General features: G+C 38.1%; 3 protein-coding genes across 4 annotated transcripts in view; 1 reads left to right on the top strand and 2 right to left on the bottom strand.

Annotated features, from left to right (window-relative positions):
• Positions 1 to 22,941, bottom strand: part of ZNF215 (zinc finger protein 215) — a gene marked incomplete at its 3' end in the record, with an annotated part of 111,457 nt that overhangs the window by 84,153 nt on the left and 4,363 nt on the right. The gene's annotated exons all lie outside the window — the stretch shown is intronic.
• Positions 1 to 22,941, bottom strand: part of LOC309667678 (olfactory receptor 10A4-like) — a gene marked incomplete at its 3' end in the record, with an annotated part of 55,558 nt that overhangs the window by 28,254 nt on the left and 4,363 nt on the right.
• On the top strand, positions 985 to 14,405 carry OR6A2 (olfactory receptor family 6 subfamily A member 2). The gene has a single exon (XM_082476408.1). It carries the CDS (start codon positions 9,496 to 9,498, stop codon positions 10,489 to 10,491), a length of 996 nt encoding a protein of 331 aa, XP_082332534.1. The 5' UTR covers positions 985 to 9,495; the 3' UTR covers positions 10,492 to 14,405.

The raw sequence follows: 22,941 nt of genomic DNA, 5'->3' as shown, positions 1-22,941 counted from the left end.
TAAATAAAAGGAGAAACATACTGTGTTCATGGACTGGAATGTTGAAGTAGTAATGACGTCAATTCTCCCCAAATTGATATACAAGTTTAATGCAGTTTATCTCAAAATCAGAGCAAGATTTTTTTTGCCACATGAAAACTTCTGCATAAATGTTTATAGCAGCTTTATTCATAATAGCATAAACTGGAAACAGCCCAGATGTTCTTCAACTGGTGCATGTTTAAACAAACTAAGTACATCCAGCATGTAGCATTACTCAGCAACACACACACACACACAAAAAGAACTACTGATACACACAACAAACTGAATGAATCTTCAGAGAATCATGCTAAGAAAAAAAGCCCATTTCAAGTGATTATATAATGTACGAATCCATTTATAGAACATTTCTGAAATGCCAAATTATAGAAATGGAGAACAGATAGTAGTTAACAGGGCTTAAGGAAAGGATATGGGCAGGAGAGAAATGGGTCTGCCTGTAAAAGGGCAAAATGAGTACTCTTGTGATGAAGATATTCTGTATCCGGCCTATTACCATGCGAATACCGTGTTTGTGATAATGTACTATAGTTTCATAACATGTTACTATGTGGGAAACTGGGCAAAGTGTACACGGAATCTTTCTGTAGTATTTCTTATAACTATTGAATAGTTTTTAGTTTAGTACTCTTATTTTTCTTAAGTATAATCATATATGCAAATAATATTTTGCATCCACCTTTTAAATATTTATTATTCACTTTTTTCAGGTTGTATCTTATTGACAAAAAGTACCAAAGCAACATGAAATAATGGGGATAAAGAATATTTTTGCCATCTTCTGTTTTAATAACATATCTAGTATTTTTTCCCTTGGCATATGCATTTGGTTATAAATAGGTATGGATTCCATAAGCCCTTATCTGTGATTCAAAAATCCAAGCAGCTTTGGAAACAGCATTTTTTCCTAAGTTTGGGGTCTTAACACATTGGATGAAAAATCTGTTGTGAACTGATTATTTATAGTCTTTATTTATTCTACATTGTATAGTCATACATTTTGCTATAGAGATATTGATGCGTTTGATTATAGAATACTGCTTCAGAACTCTCTGGAGGTGATAGGAAACGTATGGTGTATGCAGCATATTATCTTTCTAAAACCTGAAAAATTCAAGTGCCCCATTTTTTTTTGGATAAAGAAATTTAAACCTGTATTTTTTTTATCTTAAGGACACATCCCCTTTATCCTCATGAGTGTTTATCAAATGGATTTAACAGTGTATATATTGAATGATTATAGCTTTTTACATTTAGCCTATTGGTGTGGTCAGTTGGCTGACAATAATCACCAAAGGCAAACTGACATCAACCTCTAAATCTAAATGAGGTTTGCAAACATTCCTCATTTAAACAATACTACCACATCAACCAAATCAATGTTAATTCAAACAGCTGCTGGGTTTGATCGTTTTTCAACTAACAGCATAGTATGGCAATAATATTTATGTACATACATATTTTCCTTTGTTCAAAATAGGGTTTATGGGACTTCCCTTGTGGTCCAGCGGTTAGGACTCAGCGCTCCCAATGCAGGGGGCCCAGGTTCAATCCCTGGTCAGGGAACTAGATCCCGCATGCTGCAACTAAAGATCCCACATGTGGCAACGAAGATCCCACGTACCACAACTAAGAGCCGGCGCAGGCAAATAAATAAATAAATAAAAACAACAAAAAACAAACAAACAAAATAGGGTTTACTACAATGTCTATGGCGCAGGATTTCACTCAAAATCAGGTTTTTATTTTAAGAGCATTTGTAGATATTTTATGTTCTGCCCTTCTTCACTGCTACATCATTTTCTTATGGTAACTTGCTCTTGACTATCTCAGTATTTTTTTCTGTTCCTGGAGAACTGAGTTCTGTTCTTATCATGGGGTCAGTGAGGCTTATATGGACAGCACACTAATCCAGACAATGAAAACTGCCCAATCATACTCATTTTGTTCCGATTATTCAAACTTTAGGAACAGCTTCCTCCCAGTTACTGATGAGAATCTCTTAAACTCAGAATCTCAAAGAACCTTCTCTTAATCTCCAGTGTTCCCACTGATAATTCCACTCCAGCTTCAACAGACTCAGATTCAACAAATATTTCTTGAACACTAGTTAACATTTTTTGAGGAAAACTGTGTTCCAGGTGCTGTTCTAAGAAACTTCCATCCATATATTTATTTAATCTTCACAATTCTGTGAGATGGATGTTAGAATTATTCCCATTTCATAGAGAAGAAAACAGAGACACAGAGATGTTAAATAATTTTTCCAAGTCTCATAGTTGAACACAAGCAGTGTGATGGTGGAGCCCACATTATTTTAATTTTTTTTCCTTTTAAAAAATTAAAAAAAATTTTTATGCAATCTTTGGATATGTACTATTCTACTGTATATAAATACCACATCTTTTTTATCCATTAATCTGTTGATGAACACTTAGGTTGCTTCAATATCTTGGCAATTTTAAATAATGCTGCTATGAACATTGGGGTGCATGTATCTTTCAAATTAGTATTTTTGGGGTTTTTTTCGGATATATACCCAGGAATGGAAATACTGGGTCATATGGTAGTTCTATTTTCAGTTTTTTGAGAAACCTCCATACTGCTTTCCTCAGTGGCTACACCAATTTACATTCCCACCAACAGTGTACAAGTGTTCCCATTTCTCCACATCTTTGCCAACATGTGTATTTGCATTCTTTTTGATGATAGCCATTCTGAAAGGTGTGAGATGATATCTCACTGTGGTTTTGGTTTTCATTTCCCTGACAATTAATGATGTTGAGCATCTTTTCATGTGCCTGTTGGCCATCTACATTTTTTTCTTTGGAAAAGTGTCTATTCAGTTCTTCTGCCCATTTTTTAATCAGGTTGTTTAAACATCCTGGAATAGATAGTTCAGAACAAGAACTTTTAGAAGATGTGCAGAAATGGGAGATGACTGGGGACAGTTGTCTCCCAACACAGGAAGCCAAGCCTGTGCTACACACACTTGTGAAGCTATTATAATTTCAGCATTCGTGTAAATGTTGTCTCTATTAATTTTCAGGGTAGTGTTTTTTCATTTTCAATTATATATTTGAGGGTTATTATAGAGCTTTTTCTTTTTAATTGTTTACTTTTGTCAATTAAATATGTACACAATATTTTTAATGTTTTTTTTAATTGGGGTATAGTTGTTTTACAATGTTGTGTTAGTTTCTACTGTACAGTGAAGTGGAGTTCCCTGTGCTATACAGCAGATTCTCATTTGTTATCTATTTTATACATATTAGTGTAATATTAGTGCATATATGTCAATCCCAATCTCCCAATTCATCCCACCCCCCAATTTCCCCGACTTGGTGTCCACACGTTTGTTCTCTACATCTGTGTCTCTATTTCTGCCTTGCAAACCAGTTCATCTGTACCATTTTTCTAGATTCCACATATGAGTTAATATATGATATTTTTCTCTTTCTGACTTAACTTCATTCTGTATGACAGTCTTGGTCCATCCGTGTGTCTGCAAATGACCCAAATTCGTTCCTTTTTATGGTTGAGTAATATTCCATTGTATATATGTACCACATCTTCTTTATCCACTCGTCTGTCAATGGACATTTAAGTTGCTTCCATGACCTGGCTACTATAAATAGTGTTGCAATGAACATTGGGGTGCATGTGTCTTTTTGAATTATGGTTTTCTCAGGGTATATGCCCAGTGGTGGGATTGCTGGGTCATGTGATAATTCTATTTTTAGTTTTTTAAGGAACCTCCATACTGTTCTCCATAGTGGCTGTATCAATTTACATTCGGTGGAGCCCACATTATTAACCTCTACTTACACTGCTTACTAGGGACTGAGATTGTGCCAAACCTTTTCACAAATGTTGTTTTATTTAATCCTCAAAACATCTGTAGTATATGTTATTATCATTTTATGGAAAATAAACTGATATATAACAAAATCCTTGATTAAACAGAATATCAATTACAAACGTGGAACTAAACCCCAGAAACTTTCAATTCAGTGCTCCTTCTATGACATCATGGAATTAAGGGATGTTACCCATATGGGTTCAGGAGATAAAGGAAGAAACTGGGTAGCACTGTTGAGACCCTATCATGTTCCAAGCGCTGTATACATATCACTTCATTTATTCCTCTCAACAACTTTGTGAGGTATATTATTCCCATTTTACAGGTTAGGAATCTAAGGTTCAAAAAACTTAAGTAAATTGCTTAAGATTACATAACTGAGCCAGAATATAAGCCCAGATTGGCCTGGCCTAAAGTCAAAGGCTTTCTTTTGAGCATGAATGTGGCAGGATGGAAAGAAGGAAGAAGAAGGCAAGGGAAGAAGCTACGAGGTAGTAGGGGTATTGTGACACTCTCTGCTTCATGTAACTTTTCTGATAAACTTCTATTTCCTACTTCCCAAACACGCCTTTTCCTGTCTTCTTCCCCAGTCTTTTTTTTTTCTTCTTGTATCTCTACTGGTCTCTTGGGCTCTGGATTTAGAGTCATTCTAAAACATCAGAAGGAGGAGGGCAAAATGGGGACTACAGGAGGGAGGTGCAACATAAAAGAAACTTTCCTGGTGTGGCAGTGTTCTCTGATCACGGGAGGAAGAGAAGGTGGAGTCTCTGCAGCATCTTTCTTTGTCTTGATGCTTCAACTTTCTTTCATATACACTCTCTAAGTCTTTTCCTCACCAACTGGTCATCTTGGGAGGACCCAGAGTCAAAGACATCTGAATAAAGTAAGTGGATTCTGTTATCTGCTTCATTCCTCTTCAACGGTCAAGTCTCCCACGTTTTCATTCTGTCCAATACACCCATCTTCCTAGTCCCCTCTACACCTAATAAAACCCAAACCCTTACAGCATTTCTCATGTCTGGTCCATTCTGATACTTAGACCAATATGACTTTCTTTATCTTTTCCACTCATAGCTTGTTTTTGTATCCATTCATACTCTGCCTAGCCTCCCTACAGCTTTTATGATCTCCCATTCCTAATTCTATCCTTTCTGTATTATACTTATCTTCTCTCATTGAATCTCTTGTCAATATAGCACATTTATTTTACCCAAATATCATCCATTTTATCAATAGAAGTTCCAATTTCTTTGCTCTTACTCTAACTTCCTTACATTTTATCTTGTCCCTGTGGGTCTGCTGATTCTTCTATATTCAATGTCTGTTTTCCTTACATATTATTCCAATTCTGTCAGATTTTCTGGTAACTCATTTAAGTTCTCTACTCTTGATCATTTCCACCCAACTCCTTTTTACATTTTGCTTTCTTTATATTTGATTCCTATCATTTGCAATTCATCTAGTCTGCCCATATCATTCCTTTCTCAATTTTCGCCTCCATCCATGCATCTATGCAACCATTATAATACCTTTACTATTTAGTTGCTAAAGCAGACCCTAAAATAAGAACTATTGTCAAAAGAAGAGATGGAAATACCAGTAAATAATCTATATTGGTAGAAATATGGGTAGTTTTGGAAGGTGATAACCAAGAAATTGAAATGTGAAAGATAAATAATTCCTAGGTGCAGTTTTGACAGAAAGAAGAGTATGTGCAAATCATAGAGTTAGAGAATATCACACCATGTTTAGAAAAAGGAAAACAGTGGGCAATGACTGGATTACTGTAGGACAGTTAAAAGGAAATACACATTTGACACATTATTGAGGGATTTTGTATGTGTTCCCCAAAATCAAATGCTCTTGGAGTCAAATTTCTACATAAAATTTCACTCTAGAAACAAGTGGAAATTAGATTGATAAAAGTTGAGGTTGGGAGAAAAAGACCAGGCAATAGCCTATTGAAATAAAGTCAAGAAATAACAAGGACGTGACTGGTATAAAGGACTAGGGGGAAGGCAGTAGAAATAGGACAGGAGAAAGGGGACAAATTTAGGAGATAATTAAAGAGGAAGTTTAGATAAAACTTGGATTAGTTGTGAGTGGGATGTGGGGTTGGGGTGGGGAGGATAGGTATAGATGATATAGGGAAATTCTGGATCTCCAGTACAGTATATACTGCAGAGAAACTAGTATCATTCATTGTGATAGAGGAAGAACAGGCTTAGACAATTTTTTCTAGACATATTGTATTTGAGGGACCCATGTGACATCAAGGGAATTATATCCACTCTTTGCTATACAATTAAGGATGTATGTGGCCACTTTGGCATATAGTACCTCTTTTATATCTACCTGAGCAGTAGCAGCAGTGATACAGCTAGTAAATGATATATGGGCTTTCACGGGCTCTCGTGGGAACAGTAATGGGAGGAACCCATTACCAAATCAGTGAAAAGGAAAAGAGAGAAAGGACAACTAATGGTTCTATGAGGAGATGCCACATGAGTCAAGATTTGAAGGTCAAGGAGGAGTTAGGTGATACACATGCTGTATGTCAAGAGCTGCAGGTATGATATAATGTAGGTTGTGACAAGAGATAAGGTTTTGATGACAGCAGTAGCAGGTCATGAAGTACTTATGCCTTGTTAAATAGCTTGAACATGGTTGTGTAGACAATGTGGTACTCTGGAAGGTTTTAAGCAGGATAGTGAAATGCTCAGATTTGAGCATTAGGGGAGATACTACAGGCAGTGAGACCAATTAGGAGGCTAATTTTTTTTTTTCAAGTGTGCAGAACATCAAATGTGAAGGCAGAGGCAGAGAAGATGAACAGATAAGCAGAAAGGTCTGAGGCCAACAGGGTCAAATGCACAGTTAATGGCATATGAGGCAGGTATTGAGGATAAAGGATCAAAGCTAAGGTTATGAATGACAATTGTAGTTTAGAGGTTCCCATACGAAGCTAGTATATGGTGTAAGAATAGGTGTGGCAGATTAAACTTTTAGGGATGAGAAGACAAAGATATGTCTCTACCACCAGACTATGAGCTCCTTGAAGACTTAGTACATGTGTTATTTACCTTTTTCTGTACCACAACTCTTAGCCTGTGGTCTGGGCCATATTTGATCCAGCAATACTTTTGAAATAAATAAATGGTGGGTGTGGAAAGTAAGGTTGGGAGAGATGGGAAATGTAAGCCAGGGATATGGCATCTTGTAATTGCATTAAAGTACTCTAGTACTGAGAGGAATGCCAAGGTCTCAAGTACTGAGTAATGCTCAAGTTTTGCTCACAGAGCATAAAGAGAAGAGGAACTCAGGTATAAAGTCATCTGTAGTTTTGATGTTTTCAGATTCCATATATAACTGAGACACACAGTATTTGCCTTTCTCTCTCTGGCTTATTTTACTTAACATAATGCCCTCAAGATCCAACCATCTTGTCACAAATGGCAGAATTTCCTTCTTTTTTATGGCTAAATAACAATGCATTGTATATGTATATATTTTCTTTATCCTTTCATTGATTGATGGACACTCAAGTTGTTTCCATGTCTTGGCTACTCGTAGAAACAGAAAGTAGAATGGTGGTTGTCAGAGGCTGAAGGCTGGGGAAAATGGCAGATGTTGGTCAAAGGGTACCAACTTTGAGTTGTAAGGTAAGTTCTGGGGATCTAATGTAGAGCATGATGACTATAGTTAATAATACTATATTGCATATCTGAAGGTTGCTGTGAGCGTAGAGCTTTAGTGTTCTCACCGTAACAACAAAATGGTAATTGTGTGAGGTAAAGGATGTGTTAATTAATGTGGTAAAGACTTCACAATATATACTTCTATCAAATTATCACATTGCACACCTTAACTTATCCAATGTTATATATCAATTATATCTCAATAAAGCTGGGAAAAAATCATTAGCAAGTTGAAGCTTGATGTGTGAGCACATTCTGTCCCTGTTAATCTCAAAGGAACAGGCCTAAGACTGAAAAGTAAGGACTCTCCTGAGGGAAAGTAGTCCCCAGTTGTTCATCTGGTTCTCCCCCATTCTTTCTAATCTTTATACTCCCCATCCAATGCTATGATCATACAGGGACACCAGGGTGACAATAACCCTTTCTTCATACCAACTCCCACATGGATATGTCAGATCCACATCTGATCCAGTAGAGGCTTGAAGTTTTGAAAGGGCAAATTGTATTTTTGATACCAAGGTAAACAAAGAGAGTACTCTACTAAATGTATGCTTTTGTATTGATCTTGTTACAGTCAAAGTAACTAAACAAGGAGGCTGTTGGACTGAGGTGGTTCTCATGCTTTAGTAGCCTACATGAGCAAACCAAAACTTAAGCCAGAGTCAACTGCAAATGCACTCATATCCAAAACAACAAAATTTAAGAACTAATCACAAACATCCAACTAGGCTTTCCCAAATAAGGCAACCACTCAAGCTATAGCCAATCAAATAATGTCCTTGCATTGCTTCAGCCTCTGCTCTATGAAAGCTCTGCCCCTAGCTTTTGGCAGTGGAGTGCTCCTAACCATTTTCAGTTAGGCACTGCCCGATATGAATCTATGTTACTCAAATAAACTATTGAAAATTTTAATGTCACTTGGTTTAGCTTTTAGGGATACTAAATGAAAGTGTTCTACTCTCATTCCAAGATAGTTAGCACAACCTTCAGAACTGAAGGAATTCTCAGTTCTTCAGAAATCCAGAATCCACTTCCTAATATGATTTCCACGTGGGTTCCACATCCTCCTCTTAAGTACAAGGTTATGTAGGACTTTCATTCTATAGGTGCCATGACCTCCTTGGGTTCTACTTTTTCCCTCTTCCTTGCAGGAGGAAATTGCATCCCTAGCTGAGCCCCAAAGACCCTCCGTTCTGGGTGTAAATACAGGATGTATCTTGCAGTCCCTCCTTCATGTTGCCTGAATATTTTAGAAGCTCTGAGGTTCTGGCTTCCTGCTTCCATCTCTTACTATCTGTGTGAGCTGGAACAAGTCACTTAACCTCTCTATGCGTCAGTTCCCTTAGGTGTTAAGTGGGGTTAATAACAGTACTTACTCATAGGGTTCCTCTGAAGATTAGCTGGATTAATATATACAAATTTTTCAGAATAGTTCCTATACTAATAACACATAGTAAACACTTAATTGTGTTATATGTTACTGTTATTCCTCCACTGTGTAACTTATTTCCTCAAAACAGAGTCATAATCCAGCTCATAGACAAACTCTCACTTCAGGGCAGCCCAGACTCTTAATATTTTGGTTTTGATCTGTGTTTTTTAGGGACCAACTGGTGCTTATCAATACATACTTCTCCAAGGGCCAGAATACACTCCTGTCCTATCCCAAAAGAAAGTAGTTTATTTTTGTCCACTTTTATCTTAGCTCATTCCCAGATTACAGACGAGAACAACGGCCTCAGCTCAGCGATGAATTATATGCACCACACACGTTGCATTCTACTAATACGAATGAGCAACATCGATTCATTCTACTAATTCTCCAGCGAGAGGAAGGCTGGGTTCTTGCTGCTGCCTCCTGAGGACACTATTCTCTTCTGAAGAGCAGCAGGCATGACTGACACCATGGAGAGGAAGAACCAGAGTGGGAGAGTGAGTGAGTTTGTGTTGCTGGGCTTCCCAGCTCCTGTGCCACTGCGGGCACTGTTATTTGCCCTTTCTCTGCTGGCCTATGTGCTGGTGCTGACTGAGAACATACTCATCATTATGGCAATCAGGAACCACCCCAGCCTCCACAAACCCATGTACTTCTTTCTGGCTAACATGTCCTTCCTGGAGATTTGGTATGTTACTGTCACTATTCCCAAGATGCTAGCTGGCTTTGTTGGGTCCAAACAGGGCCATGGGCAGCTGATCTCCTTTGAGGGCTGCATGACACAGCTCTACTTTTTCCTGGGCCTGGGATGCACTGAGTGTGTCCTCCTCGCAGTTATGGCTTATGATCGTTATGTGGCCATCTGCCATCCTCTCCACTACCCTGTCATTGTCAGTGGCCGGCTGTGTGTGCAGCTGGTAGCTGGCTCCTGGGCTGGAGGTTTTGGCATCTCCATGGTCAAGGTTTTTCTCATTTCTCACCTCTCTTACTGTGGCCCCAACACCATCAACCACTTTTTCTGTGATGTCTCCCCATTGCTCAACCTTTCATGCACTGACATGTCTACAGCAGAGCTTACAGACTTTGTCCTGGCCATTTTTATACTGCTGGGGCCACTCTCTGTCACCGGGGCCTCCTATATGGCCATCACCAGTGCTGTGATGTGCATTCCCTCAGCTGCTGGGCGCCATAAAGCCTTTTCCACCTGTGCCTCTCATCTCACTGTTGTGGTCATCTTCTATGCAGCCAGTATCTTCATCTATGCCCGCCCAAAGGCAATCTCAGCTTTTGACACCAACAAGCTGGTGTCTGTACTCTACGCTGTCATTGTACCACTGCTCAACCCTATCATTTACTGCTTGCGCAACCAAGAGGTAAAGAGAGCCTTACACCGTACTCTGCGCCTATACCAGGGCCATGATGCTAAGCCTGGGAAAGCTAGCAGAGTTGGGTAGAAGGGATGTGTTAAATCTTAGATAATGCTCTTAAACTTAGGATCTATGTCTTCTATGAAGTCCAGAGGAGCTCTTAGAGCTTAAATTAGGGACTAGAGTTTCAAAGGTACCACCAAAGAACTAGTTCAGAAGGAGGAAGAGAGGTGGATTACAAGCTTGAAATTGGATTTCTTCAAGACAAGGTCTTAACGTACACGCTAGAAGTTGATCCCATGTTGTCTGCTCTATTGTAATTTACGTAGAGCAGGTTCATGAATCATGCATCCTGGTGGGGTGGAAAGGGATGACTATGAGCACAAGCAAAAGCAAAAAAGCAAAAAGCAAAAAAAAAAAAAAAAAATGCAGAACTAGCATCTCTCTAAATGGCTCTTCCTGGGTTTGTTACTGGGTTTTAGTTCTGAGGCAGAAGATACAGAAAAGGGAAGTGGAAGGAGGAAGCCATTCAAGGAAACACAGGCTTCATTATGGAAAAGCATCAGGAGACTTCTGGATGAGATCTCTTCTAGCCGGAGGACACCAACTGTAGCCTATGAGGTAGTGGGGCCCCATGTGATCACCTACTGTGAATTACAAGGCAAGGAGATAGGAAACTGTGAATTTTTGTATTGGCAACATATCACCTCCTGGACTACAGGGGTTTAGAGCTTCATTTCCTGATTTACCGAGGTCAGTGCCCACAATGAACTAGTGGAGTGGCTGATTGCAGTTGTTTATTTAATCTTCAGTCTCTCTAATTAGACTATAAGCTCCATGGAACTAGGGATCACATTTGTTTGTTCATCATTTTATTACCAGGGCCCAGAATAGTATCTACCACATGGTAGCTATAAAGAAATATAATAAATGAATATAATTTGGAGCCATGTAGGCAAGGCATGTGTGTCACACCTGTAGGTAGGACTGGCAGGTTCAGGAACTAAACCCCTCACACTTTGCTAGGGTATGAGGAGGTACAAAATGACTCAGCCTTGTTAGAAGAAAATTTGGCAATATATATCACAAATGCTAAAAGTATTGAAAACATTCTGATCAAGAAATATTTGTGCAGACAGACATTTGTATTTACCATAAGAAAAATATGGAACTATGCTAAATTTCCACAGAGGACTGGTTAAATAATTTGTAGTTTATACATTAAATGGAATGCAGACATTAAAATACCATGATCTAAATAAAGCTAATGACAGAAAAATATTCCTAATAAATGAAAAATTAGATTATGTAATAGTATCAAAATACTATACTATACAAAATAGTATCAGTCTATTTGTTCATTTATTTAAATAAGACTAGAAGGAATTTGACTGAAATAGTAGCAGTAACTATGCAACGAACCCCTTGCTCTTATACATTGCATTCTGTGACAAAGGTATTATTACCAGCATATTTATTTAAATAAACATTTCTTAGCCAATAAAATATGCCCCTTTATTCATCTGGACAGAGAGATGGTTAGAGGGTATGTCAGTATGATTTTTGGAAATTTAACTCCTTACAGTCACCCAAGACCCAGAACAACAGGCTACATGAAGCTTCTCTCTTTAGATGTGGGAGCCTTCTGCTGTTGCAGTTTATCTTCCTATAGTTTTCTACAGTTTAAGAAAGGATATGAAAGGCTATAATCTATATAAAATATTAAATCACTGTCTTGTACACCTGAAAGTAATATAATATTGTAAATTAACTGTATTTCAATTTTAAAAAGTATGCAAAAGTCTACTAGCAAGGTTATCAGGCATTATTAGCTGGTCCCTATTTATTTAATGTAATATTCACATTTATTTGTGCCAAAACAGTTACATAAACTTATAAGTGTCTTGCTATTATAATTTATAAATGACGGGATATACAGTTCATCAAAAATCTATCTTCCACCTTCCCCCATAGAATAAGTTTCTGAAAGGGGGTAGTGGTCTGGGATGGGAATGTCTTCCTCTGGGCATCAGTAGTGTAGCTGTTTTATGAATCTCCTTATCAGGAAGTAAATATGTGATGTTGATTTCCTTTACTGTGCTTTTCTTTATTTTCCAATAAAATGCATTATTTTTTTTTTGAGTTTAAAAAAACACCTCTAATTCTGACTTCAAAATTTGAAACCAAATACTTCAGGTATAGGAAAAGTGTTTAGCACAGTCTCCTGCACTTATATATCTTTCAACAACAAAAATGAGATGAGTCCATGTGAACTCTGGTGGGATTGACACTTCTCTTGACTTGAACTGCATGTTTATAGTCATATTATCCGCATGACTGATATTGAATTTTATATTCCAAACCTAAGATTTTCAAATGAACTATTAATTATCAGATTATTTCTCATAGTCCACTGATATAATTATTTTGTCTATAAACCTAGATAGAGGACTTTTTTTTACCCTATTATATTTGATCCTGTTTCTTTCAAATCATCTTTATAATATGCCAATCCTTCAAAATATTGCATAAATAATGTTACTCTTTTGTAATTCCCTTTTGCCAGGGTAGTGTCTGGGGGAAGTCTCCAGTCTCCTTCATCATTACAGGAAATAGAAGTACTGGATCCATACAGGGTCTTTCAGATAGGAGAGATACCCAGCGTGGCCAGAGGCAACTAACATCTACAGAGCAAGTGAGGATCAACGTAGACAGATTCTGTGCTCAAAAATATCTACTGGTTCCCATCAACCTTGAATAAACTCCAAGTTTCTTAGTCTGTCCTTCAAGTTTCTTCACAGTATGATCGCAATTTTCCTTTTGGCTTTTATTATAAATTTTTGCACACTACAACCTTGTGCAGATGAATTTTAGACTGTGACTAACATTTTTTTTCTTGAACTTAATATTCCAATATCTTTTACTATTTCCTAACATTTCGTATTGAACAGAGTCAGAAAACGTCCAAAAACCTTTCTGGAAAAGAGCATTAAAAAAAAATAACATTCTTCTGTAGTACTAAAACCCCTATTCTGCCTCATTAAAAAACCCTTACAGTTGTGAAATACAAATAAAGACAAGAAACTGTCAAATCTAGGGAACTTAGGGACAAGATACCTAAATGGAATGTGGTAACTTAGACTGGATCCTGGAATGTAAAAAGGTTATGGAAAACCTGGTAAGATCTGAACAAATCCTGGAGTTTAGTTTAAAAACGTGCAACTCTTGCTTTCTTGGTTTTGAAAGTATACACAGTAAGGTAAGGTGATAATATTAGGAGAAACAAACTGGGGGAGGAGAATGTGAGAACTCTCTTTAAAACTTTTCTATAAATCCAATATTATTCCAAAATAAAAAGTTTATTTTAAAAAGAAACATATTGTCAGTCTTTTTATGCTAAATAATTTAATAGAATTCAATTGATTTCAGTGACTTCATATTAACTTTTTCAAAATTTTCTGGATTTTTAATTCTCATGGAATTCATGCATTGATGATGTTTTAATCTAGCTGATTGATAAGGGAGAATTAAAGTATAATTGACACTTTTTTTTCTTATTTTATTAATTTTTATTGATTATTATTAATGTATCATTGATGTGGGAGTTACACTCTTTTTTTCTTCTGTTTTTTTTTCTTTTTTTTCTTTCTTTCTTTCTTTAGACACATCATTTTTGCTTTATATATTTAGCAACTCTAACCAACGATACCAGCTCTTTCAGATGTCACCATCTGGTGCAGGCAAGCACGAGTGGACAGCTCCATGCATTGCAGAGAAGAGAGAGGGCTTATAGCACAGGTGTTTTCATTTTCTCTTACAGTCATTCCTTAAGAAGCTATTACCTTCCCTGATTTTCGTGTTCCATAGTCTCATTTCATGAAGACCAGTGGTCCAGGCTTTCCAGAATAGTGCCAATACACCATATGCTTTTAGACAAAGAATACGAATGGATGGAGTATGGGAAGAGCTATGTCTATCCTTCTCCATCAAATTCTAGCCAGTTTTTTAAAGAACAAAACAGGTATGTTTCTATTGGACTACCTGATACAGAAGGTAGTGTGGTATGAGTACATAGTATAAATGATAAATAATACAAAATATATTTTATTTGAAATAAACAGAAGTGTTTACACTGCTCAGTGGGTCACTTGGAAACAAACTCCTGTTTGACCGCATTTCTGAACAAAAACAAAGCTAAACTACAAACACCCATCTTTTTTGACATGTATTTGGAGATAGGTAGGAAGACACTACTGTACTTGTTTTTTTTTAAAAAAAAAAAACTCGGGGCTTCCCTGGTGGCGCAGTGGTTGAGAGTCTGCCTGCCAGTGCAGGGGACACGGGTTCAAGCCCTGGTCTGGGAAGATCCCACATGCCGCAGAGCAACTGGGCCCGTGAGCCACAACTACTGAGCCTGTGCCTCTGGAGCTTGTGCTCCGCAGTGAGAGGCCCGCGCACCGTGATGAAGAGTGGCCCCTGCTCTCAGCAATTAGCGAAAGCCCTCGCACAGAAACGAAGACCCAACACAGCCAAAAATTAATTAATTAATTAATTTTAAAAAATAAATAAATAAATTTTTAAAATAAAAAGAAAACTCATCTCCTGGTCATAGAAGTGTAAACAATGTAAATGAATCCACCACTACCAGTTGTCACATCCTATTTATGTCACTGGTGTATTCTGAGATCACACATATACCTGCCAATATACCTAGGAAGGGTTGATACATCACAGTTTCATTTGAGGTCTTCTCAGGCAGGACTAAAGAAGAGTATTTTGGAACAAATTTTACATCCTATTTACAACAAATCACTAGCATTCCCTTAAATAACAGGTTACAATAGACAGATACTGCCTGGAAGTTATCCTCTAGGATCTTTAGGAGTTGACCTCTCTTGAATCTAAAATCTCTCTAGAATTTCTCACTTTTTCAGGCCGCTGTTTCACTCCCTTCATCCACCTTTGGCTACTCACAGAGACACAAGTATATCTCTTGGTCCTTTGCTCTTGCAAAACTTCTAGCACTTGATTCTCGATTTTATGGTTACTGAGGCACGATTAAGAGCAGAGATACTGTAGGCTCACCACTCTCTTGTGGATAACCTGACAGACAAAAGGGATTGTCATTTCGCACTATTCTCAGCTCATAGTACATACTCCACAAATGCTCGTCAAATGACTGAGTGCTTCCTGGAGTCCAAGGCAGAGGACTCTAGTCACCTGTCTTACCTTCTGCTGTCATTACGCTGCATTCTTTCTTGTGCTAGTCTCTCTACACTGAAAGCCCTCTCACATCATTTCTTCTGATCAAATCATGGCTGTGGTTCATATTCCAACACAGGTAATATTTTACATTTGTATACTTATCACAAGACAGTTTTAGAACTGTTTTCCTATACATATTACTTTTGAAACTAATATTAATAATATGATGTGACAACGGAATTATTATTACCATGTTTTATGAGATAAAAAACTGAGGAATAAAGACAATTTTTGAAGGTTAAATGTCTTCAGAAGGATGGAACCTAGATTAAAAACCAGATCTTCTGATTACTGGACCAAAATTATTTCCCATCACGCTATTTTCACGCTACCTTCCTGCCATGAGTCTGGAATGACACCTCTTTGATGAAACCTTTTCTAGATTCTTATGTTAGAAACCATTTCTCTCTCATTGGTGTTCCTAGAGCACTTTGCACCTCTCTTTTGGCCCATGTCACATGCTACGCTCATTACAGTGTATACTTCTAATTTTAATTAGAATACTAGAAGTTCCTAAAGGGCAGAAACCATGATCTACATAGTTTTACTCCAAAGAATGTATAGCACAGTGCCCTGTACATAAAAAGAGCTCAATAAAAGCAGGATGTGATTTTTTATAATGAATGAATAAATGAATGTATTAATTACCTTATTAACTGACTTAGGGTTCTCATCCTGGTTTTTGAGTAATTTGGTGCTGCATTACCTTGCATATGGTAGTAAGAAAAAAGGGCTACACCCTATCCACACGTATAGTTAAACATGTCCACGTAGAAAGAGGAATAGGTAGGTGGGTGGAGATTCAGCTTCCCTGTCCAGGTCTCCGGGACACAGTATTGGCAGTACACAGAATTTCCCCGGAGCCAGGAGAGACTGTGTGTTAACAAGCCCATGGGAGGAAGGGACGGTGAGTGTTAAATATACCCTCCTGCCCCGGCTCCAGTCTTCTGGGCTCAGTGCAGCAGCACCAACCATGCAGCCTAAGCAGAGACCAGACATGGATCTCCAGGAAGCACAAAAATAGGCAAACCAGCCTGCTTTCCCTTGATTCGTGCAAATGTCTGCAGAATTTTTCACTCTTGAAGAGAGGGCAGGTGGACCCTGGTAAGTGGTTGAAGGTACCAGGTGAGATTCGTTGATCCCTGAAGAAAGTTCCAAGGAAGATGAGGAGCGGCTTGGGGAAAATGGCTGCAGGCACCGTCTTGGGGTGGGAGAAAGGGTATTGTGGGGAACGAACGGGGAAATGAAGATCCAGTACGTCTTTACCCAAGGTTGGGGAACTTTGGGGAGCTGTGATGTCGTTTGGGTGTTGGACTAGGGCACAGAATATATGTTTCTTGTTCCAGAAGAAGCCTGTTGGTGTCTGTGTTTTCTCTTGAGAACAAGCACACAAAAGACTGACAAAAAGTTCTATAGTTTAATGAAAGGATTTCTTTCCTCAGGTACCATAGAGATCCTGGAGCTCAGTGCTGTTAGTTCTGAAACAAGGAAAATAGAGAGAATTCTGCGTCTCTCCACGATACAAAATAGAGCCTGCTGAGAGGTACATTCGTGGCCAAAACCTGGAGGAGGATATGACGTAACAGGGGTGTGACTGAATACACAAAAGCAACATGTTAGAGAGGATAAGAAAGGAAGCATGAGTGATCTGCAACTCAGAACTTTTCAAAGATGCTATAATCCTGTTGCCCAGGAAATTGGGCTTAGCACATTCCCCCAGAATATAACATTAAAAAAGTAAAAGAGTGAAAATGAAAACAGCTGTGTGTTTAAACAAAGACATGTGAGTATCATGTATGAGTCTAGTGCATTATCCGTGCATTATCACATTGATTCTCACAACAAACCAGTAAGGTAGGCATTATTAACATTATGCTATTTTACACCAGTGGGTATTGAAGTACCTAACTGTTAAATATTCTGTTTAGGATGTCACAGCTAGTAGCCTTGTTCTGACACTAAAGTCAGTGCTGGTAACTACTATGCAAAGGTAAGTGTGTGGGAAATTGTGTGGCTGTCCCATTGATCTACATGTCTGTTTTGTGTCAATACCATACTGTTTTGATTACTGTAGCTTTGAAGTATAGTCTGAAGTCAAGGAGCCTGATTCCTCCAGCTCTGTTTTTCTTCTCAAGATTGCGTTGGCTATTTGGGGTCTTTTGTGTCTACATACAAATTAAAAATTTTTTTCTTCTACTTCTGTGAAAAATGCCATTGGGAATTTGATAGGGATTGCACTGTATCTGTAGATTGCCTTGGGTAGTATAGTCATTTTGACAATATTGATTCTTCCAATCCAAGAACATGGTATATTTCTCCATCTGTTTGTGTCATCTTTGATTTCTTTCATCGGCATCTTATAGTTTTTGGAGTAGAGGTATTTTGCCTCCTTAGGTAGGTTTATTCCTAGGTATTTTATTCATTTTGATGTAATGGTAAATGGGATTGTTTTTTAAATTTCTCTTTCTGATATTTTGTTGTTAGTGTATAGAAATGCAACAGATTTCTGTGTATTAATTTCGTACCCTGCAACTTTACAGAATTCATTGATGAGCTCTAGTAGCTTTCTGGTAGCAGAAAACTATGTTTCTATGTATAGTATCATGTCATCTGCAAACAGTGACACTTTTATTTCTTTTTTCTCAATTTGGACTCCTTTTATTTCTTTTTTTTCTCTGATTGCTGTGACTAGGACTTCCAAAACAATGTTGAATAAAAGTGGTGAAAGTGGGCATCCTTGTCTTGTTCCAGATCTTAGAGAAAATGCTTTCAGCTTTTCACTGTTGAGTATGATGTTAGCTGTGTGTTTGTCATATATGGCATTCATTATGTTGAGGTATGTTTCCTCTATGCCTGCTTTCTGGAGAGTTTGTATCATAAATGGATGTTGAATTTTATCAAAAGCTTTTTCTTCATCTACTGGGATGGTCATATGGTTTGTATTCTTCAATTTGTTAATGTGGTTATGTCACACTGATTGATTTGTGGATATTGAAAAATCCTTGTAACCCTGGGATAAATCCCACTTGATCATGGTGTGTGATCCTTTTAATGGATTGTTGGAATTGGTTTGCTAGTATTTTGTCAAGGATTTTTGTACCTATGGTCATCAGCGATATTGGCCTATAATTTTCTTTTTTGTGATACCTTTGTCTGGTTTTCGTATAGGGTAACGTTGGCCTCATAGAACGAGTTTGGAAGTGTTCCTTCCTCTGCAACTATTTTTTGGAATAGTTTCAGAAGGATAGGTATTAACTCTTCTCTAAACTTTTGATAGAATTCATCTGTGAAGCCATCTGGTCCTGGACTTTTGTGTTTTTGGGAGATTTTAAATTACTGATTCAATTTTAGTACTGATAATTGGTCTGTTCATATTTTTAAAATTTTCTTTCCGGTTCAATCTTCGGAGGTTGTAACTTTCTAAAAGTTTGTCCATTTCTTCTAGGTTGTCCATTTTATTGGCATATAGTTGCTTATAGTGGTCTCTTACGGTTCTTTGTATGTCTGTGGTGTCAGCTGTAATGCCACCTTTTTCTTTTCTGATTTTATTGATTTGGGTCCTCTTCCTTTTTTTATCAATGAGTCTGGCTAAAGGTTTATCAATTTGTGTTTAGCAGCATATTGTTTAGCTTCCACGTGTTTGTATTTTTTTTTGCCATTTTTTCCATTCGAGTAAGCTTCATAAAAGCATGAACAAGTCTGTTTTTTTCATAAATTTATTTCCTGTATCTGATACTAGTAAGAGTTCAATAATTCTTTTTTTTTTTTTTTAAATAAATACATGGTCTTTTCACTCCCATGTTTCTGGTAAACTTACATCTAAAACACATCTGGAATCTTTCTTTCTCCTCTCCCAAACGTGTATCTAATGACTAAGTAACTGCACTTTACCCACCTTTATCTCTCTGCCATCAGTAGTGCCAGTTGTTGAATTTCACTATTTCTATAGCCTCCAGGCATCTCTCTCTCTCCTATAACAATCTCCCTTAGCTTCACCACTTTGGAATGCAGTGTCTCCATTTTTCAGCATCAGCACTTAGCAGATCAGATGATGTCAGAATATTTTTAAAAGAAGTAGCTCTAACAATAGCCCATGCCCTCAAACTCCACAAGTAATTTGGAGAGCTCCTCTAAATCTAGCTCTCTCACAACAATTCCTGATCACCAGCACCTAATCTGAAACACTTTCCTGAAAAAGGACTTACTCTTTGTTGACTATTGACTAACTTCTTTATCTTCACTCACCATCTTTTCTATGTTCTTCTTTTGCCTATAAAATATATTCTGAAGACCTTCTCTCTCCCCATATTTGCTACTAAGGACCAATATCCATCTTATAGTTCTTATAAATCTCTAGACATTGACAAATCGATGCTACCATACAATTAAATCTGTGCAGCTGCTTTTGTTATATAATTCAGATTTTAATAACCTATGACTAAATTTGTAATTATGACCATCACCCATCATTACAGTAAAAGAAACTTTTACTTTAGGTCTTATTTTGTAAGCCACGTCCTTAGCTGTCGCTCCTAGACTTGTGACATCTACCAAATGTGTTAACATGCGTTTTTATTTTATTTACATATAAGTAGAAATGTTATGGATGATGACATTAAGGGCAAAATAATGCAGTAAGTAACCAAATATCTGCATCCAACCAATATCACTCTGTCAGTCAATAATAATTTGTTTCATCTATTGATACTGAGCAGGGCCCTGTGGGGCTCCTAGGCACAAAGCCTTTCTGTGTTCCCGGTTTCTCTGATTACAGGAAATAGCCTTCATTCAGCTTCCATGACCTTCCCTGAGTTCCAACAGGCAGAGTCAAGCAGTTGCTAATTAGGGAAGGCAGGGGATGTGAGACCAGGGAGAAACAAACAGTCAAGAGAAACAATAGTGCAGCCTTGGGCAAGGTCCTGTTTCCCCATGAAAGGATACACACAACAATGTCTTTGAGCTATTTTGCAGATGCTGAGACCTCCTCCAGGTGGGAGAAGTTAATGATTAACAACAGTATGCTGCCCACAAGCATGTAGACCTCAGACAAGTTGGAACCTGAAGGCTGATGATGCTGACTCCTTCTTACCTCACCCCCAATGCATCAGAAGAATGTCCATGAGCTGACCATGCCCTCTTTGAACTATTACTATAAAACTTCTCACTATCCTCTCCAAGTTGGGACACAGTTTTTCAAGGCAGGAGCCTGCTCTGTCCCCCTTTGTCTGGCAAAGTTATAAAGCTATCCTTTTCTATTTCACCCAAAACTCTGTCTCAGGTTCGATTCTGCACCAGTGTACAGAGAAGCTGAGCTTTCGGCATCAATATCAGCTACCTTCTAACCACACCACCATGAATTCCACATTTCTACAACCTCTCTCTAAACATAACAGAAGAGAGTCAATTCTTTGACGAAAACAAGTTATTTGTCTACACATATCCCTCTTCACTTACCTGATCTAGCCATATCAGTATAGTAAAAGGTTTGAAATCAGTTTGGAAGCACTGTTGTCTAGTCAATTCTTTCTAATTCCAGAAATCATTACTTTTCTAAAAAAATTAATAGACAGAAACCTCAATTAAATAGACCAGAAGGGGAAGCTCTTATGTCTCAGGATGATAACAGAGTTCAGCAGGATGAACAATTCTCTTAGTTCCTGTCAAGGACTTGTACAATGAAAAGCCATGGACTCTTTGTTTACTATAGCACTCCCAACTTTCTTCCTCCCTCTGTAAAAGCATTCTCCTTCCCTTGCTATGTGGGGAGATGCACATGGCTTGCCATGGTTGCCAATCTCAAATTGCAATTCTCTGCTAATCCTGAATAAGCCCATCTTTGCTGGAGAAATATCTGGCAGTTTATTTATTTTAGGTCAACATTTTGGTGGCCCATATAAGGACCAGAGAAAACCCCTGAAGGCTGTGGAGATGGTGAGTAAACAGGTGCCATAGCCACAATTGACCCCATAGGCTCATTGCTTTTCTCACTGACCCTGGAGTTTGAAGGTATTTCTTTCTCCTGCATCTGAGCTCATGCTCTCTTTGCATTTGAAGCTCTCAAGGCATTGTTCAGGATTTATGTTGAGGTTTAACATTTCCATTAAGGCCTTGTTCTCTATGCCAGTACTCATTTGGTACTTTGTTCTGATTTGAGATTAGACAGTTTCAACTGAAGCTGACTGTGAAGCCACGGTCCCATTTCTTCTTATTATTGATTTGATAACAAGAGAAAGTTCCACTTTGGACTAAATAAAAACCCAGTGTAACTGAGCAGGACCCTGCCATGTCCCCTGTCACTTGTTTGTAGAAAAACTTTAGCCTCCTAGGCCTTGCCCAAGTTCCAAAGAGTAAATTTAATCAGAGAACTGAGAAAACACAGAAATGAAGGGAAACAGTCAAGCAAGACAAAACAATAATAGTTTAGCCATGCAACAAAGTCAAGGACTTTAGTTCCTCTCAAAGGCTATATATAATATCTGAGCCATATCTTGAGCTGTTCTGCAGATACTGAAACCACAACCAGGTAGAAGAAGTTAACTGCATGCTGACCACAAGCACACAGACCCAGAACAGTTGGTACCATAAGGCTGATGATGTTCACTCCTAATTACCTCACCACCAACCAATCAGAAAAAAGTCCACAAGCTGATCAGGCACCCTGCAACACTCTCACTCACCCTGTCTTTAAAAACCCTTCCCTTAAATCCATTGGGGAGTTCTGGTCTTTTGAGCATTAGCTGCCCATACTCCTTGCTTGACCTTGCAATAAATGCTTCACTTCTCTTCACCACAGCCAGGTGTCAGTATATCGAGTTTACTGTGCATGGGCAAGCAGACCCAAGTTTGGTTCAGTAACACCAGTCCTCCTGGAGACTCTAAAATGCCCATTCCTCACCACTGTTGGTCCACTGACAAAATGATGGCACTCATGAATCGATATTGGTGGGAAAGAGTAACAAGGTTGCAAAGAGTGCCTACCTCACTTGTTCCACTTGCCCAAAGTGCAACGCAAGGAAGCCTGTTTGTACTGTTCCTAAACAATTTAAACTGCCTAATGGATCATTTGAGGTCTGGTCAATATATTTCATACAACTTCCTCTGTCTAATGGGTATAAATATGTTTTAGTCATGATCTGCATATCTTCACACTAGACTGAAGCCTCCCCTTGCAGAAAGGCCTTTTCTCTGGCCAAAGTCCTTCTAGAAAAGATAATCCCTACCTAGGAAACTCCTCTCAAACTTAATAATGACCAAGAAACCCATTTTACTGGC

Source organism: Balaenoptera physalus (genome assembly GCF_965194825.1).
Source record: "Balaenoptera physalus genome assembly, chromosome: 10".
In the NCBI taxonomy this organism is placed as follows: domain Eukaryota; kingdom Metazoa; phylum Chordata; class Mammalia; order Artiodactyla; family Balaenopteridae; genus Balaenoptera; species Balaenoptera physalus.
This window is presented reverse-complemented; position numbering and strand designations above follow the sequence as displayed.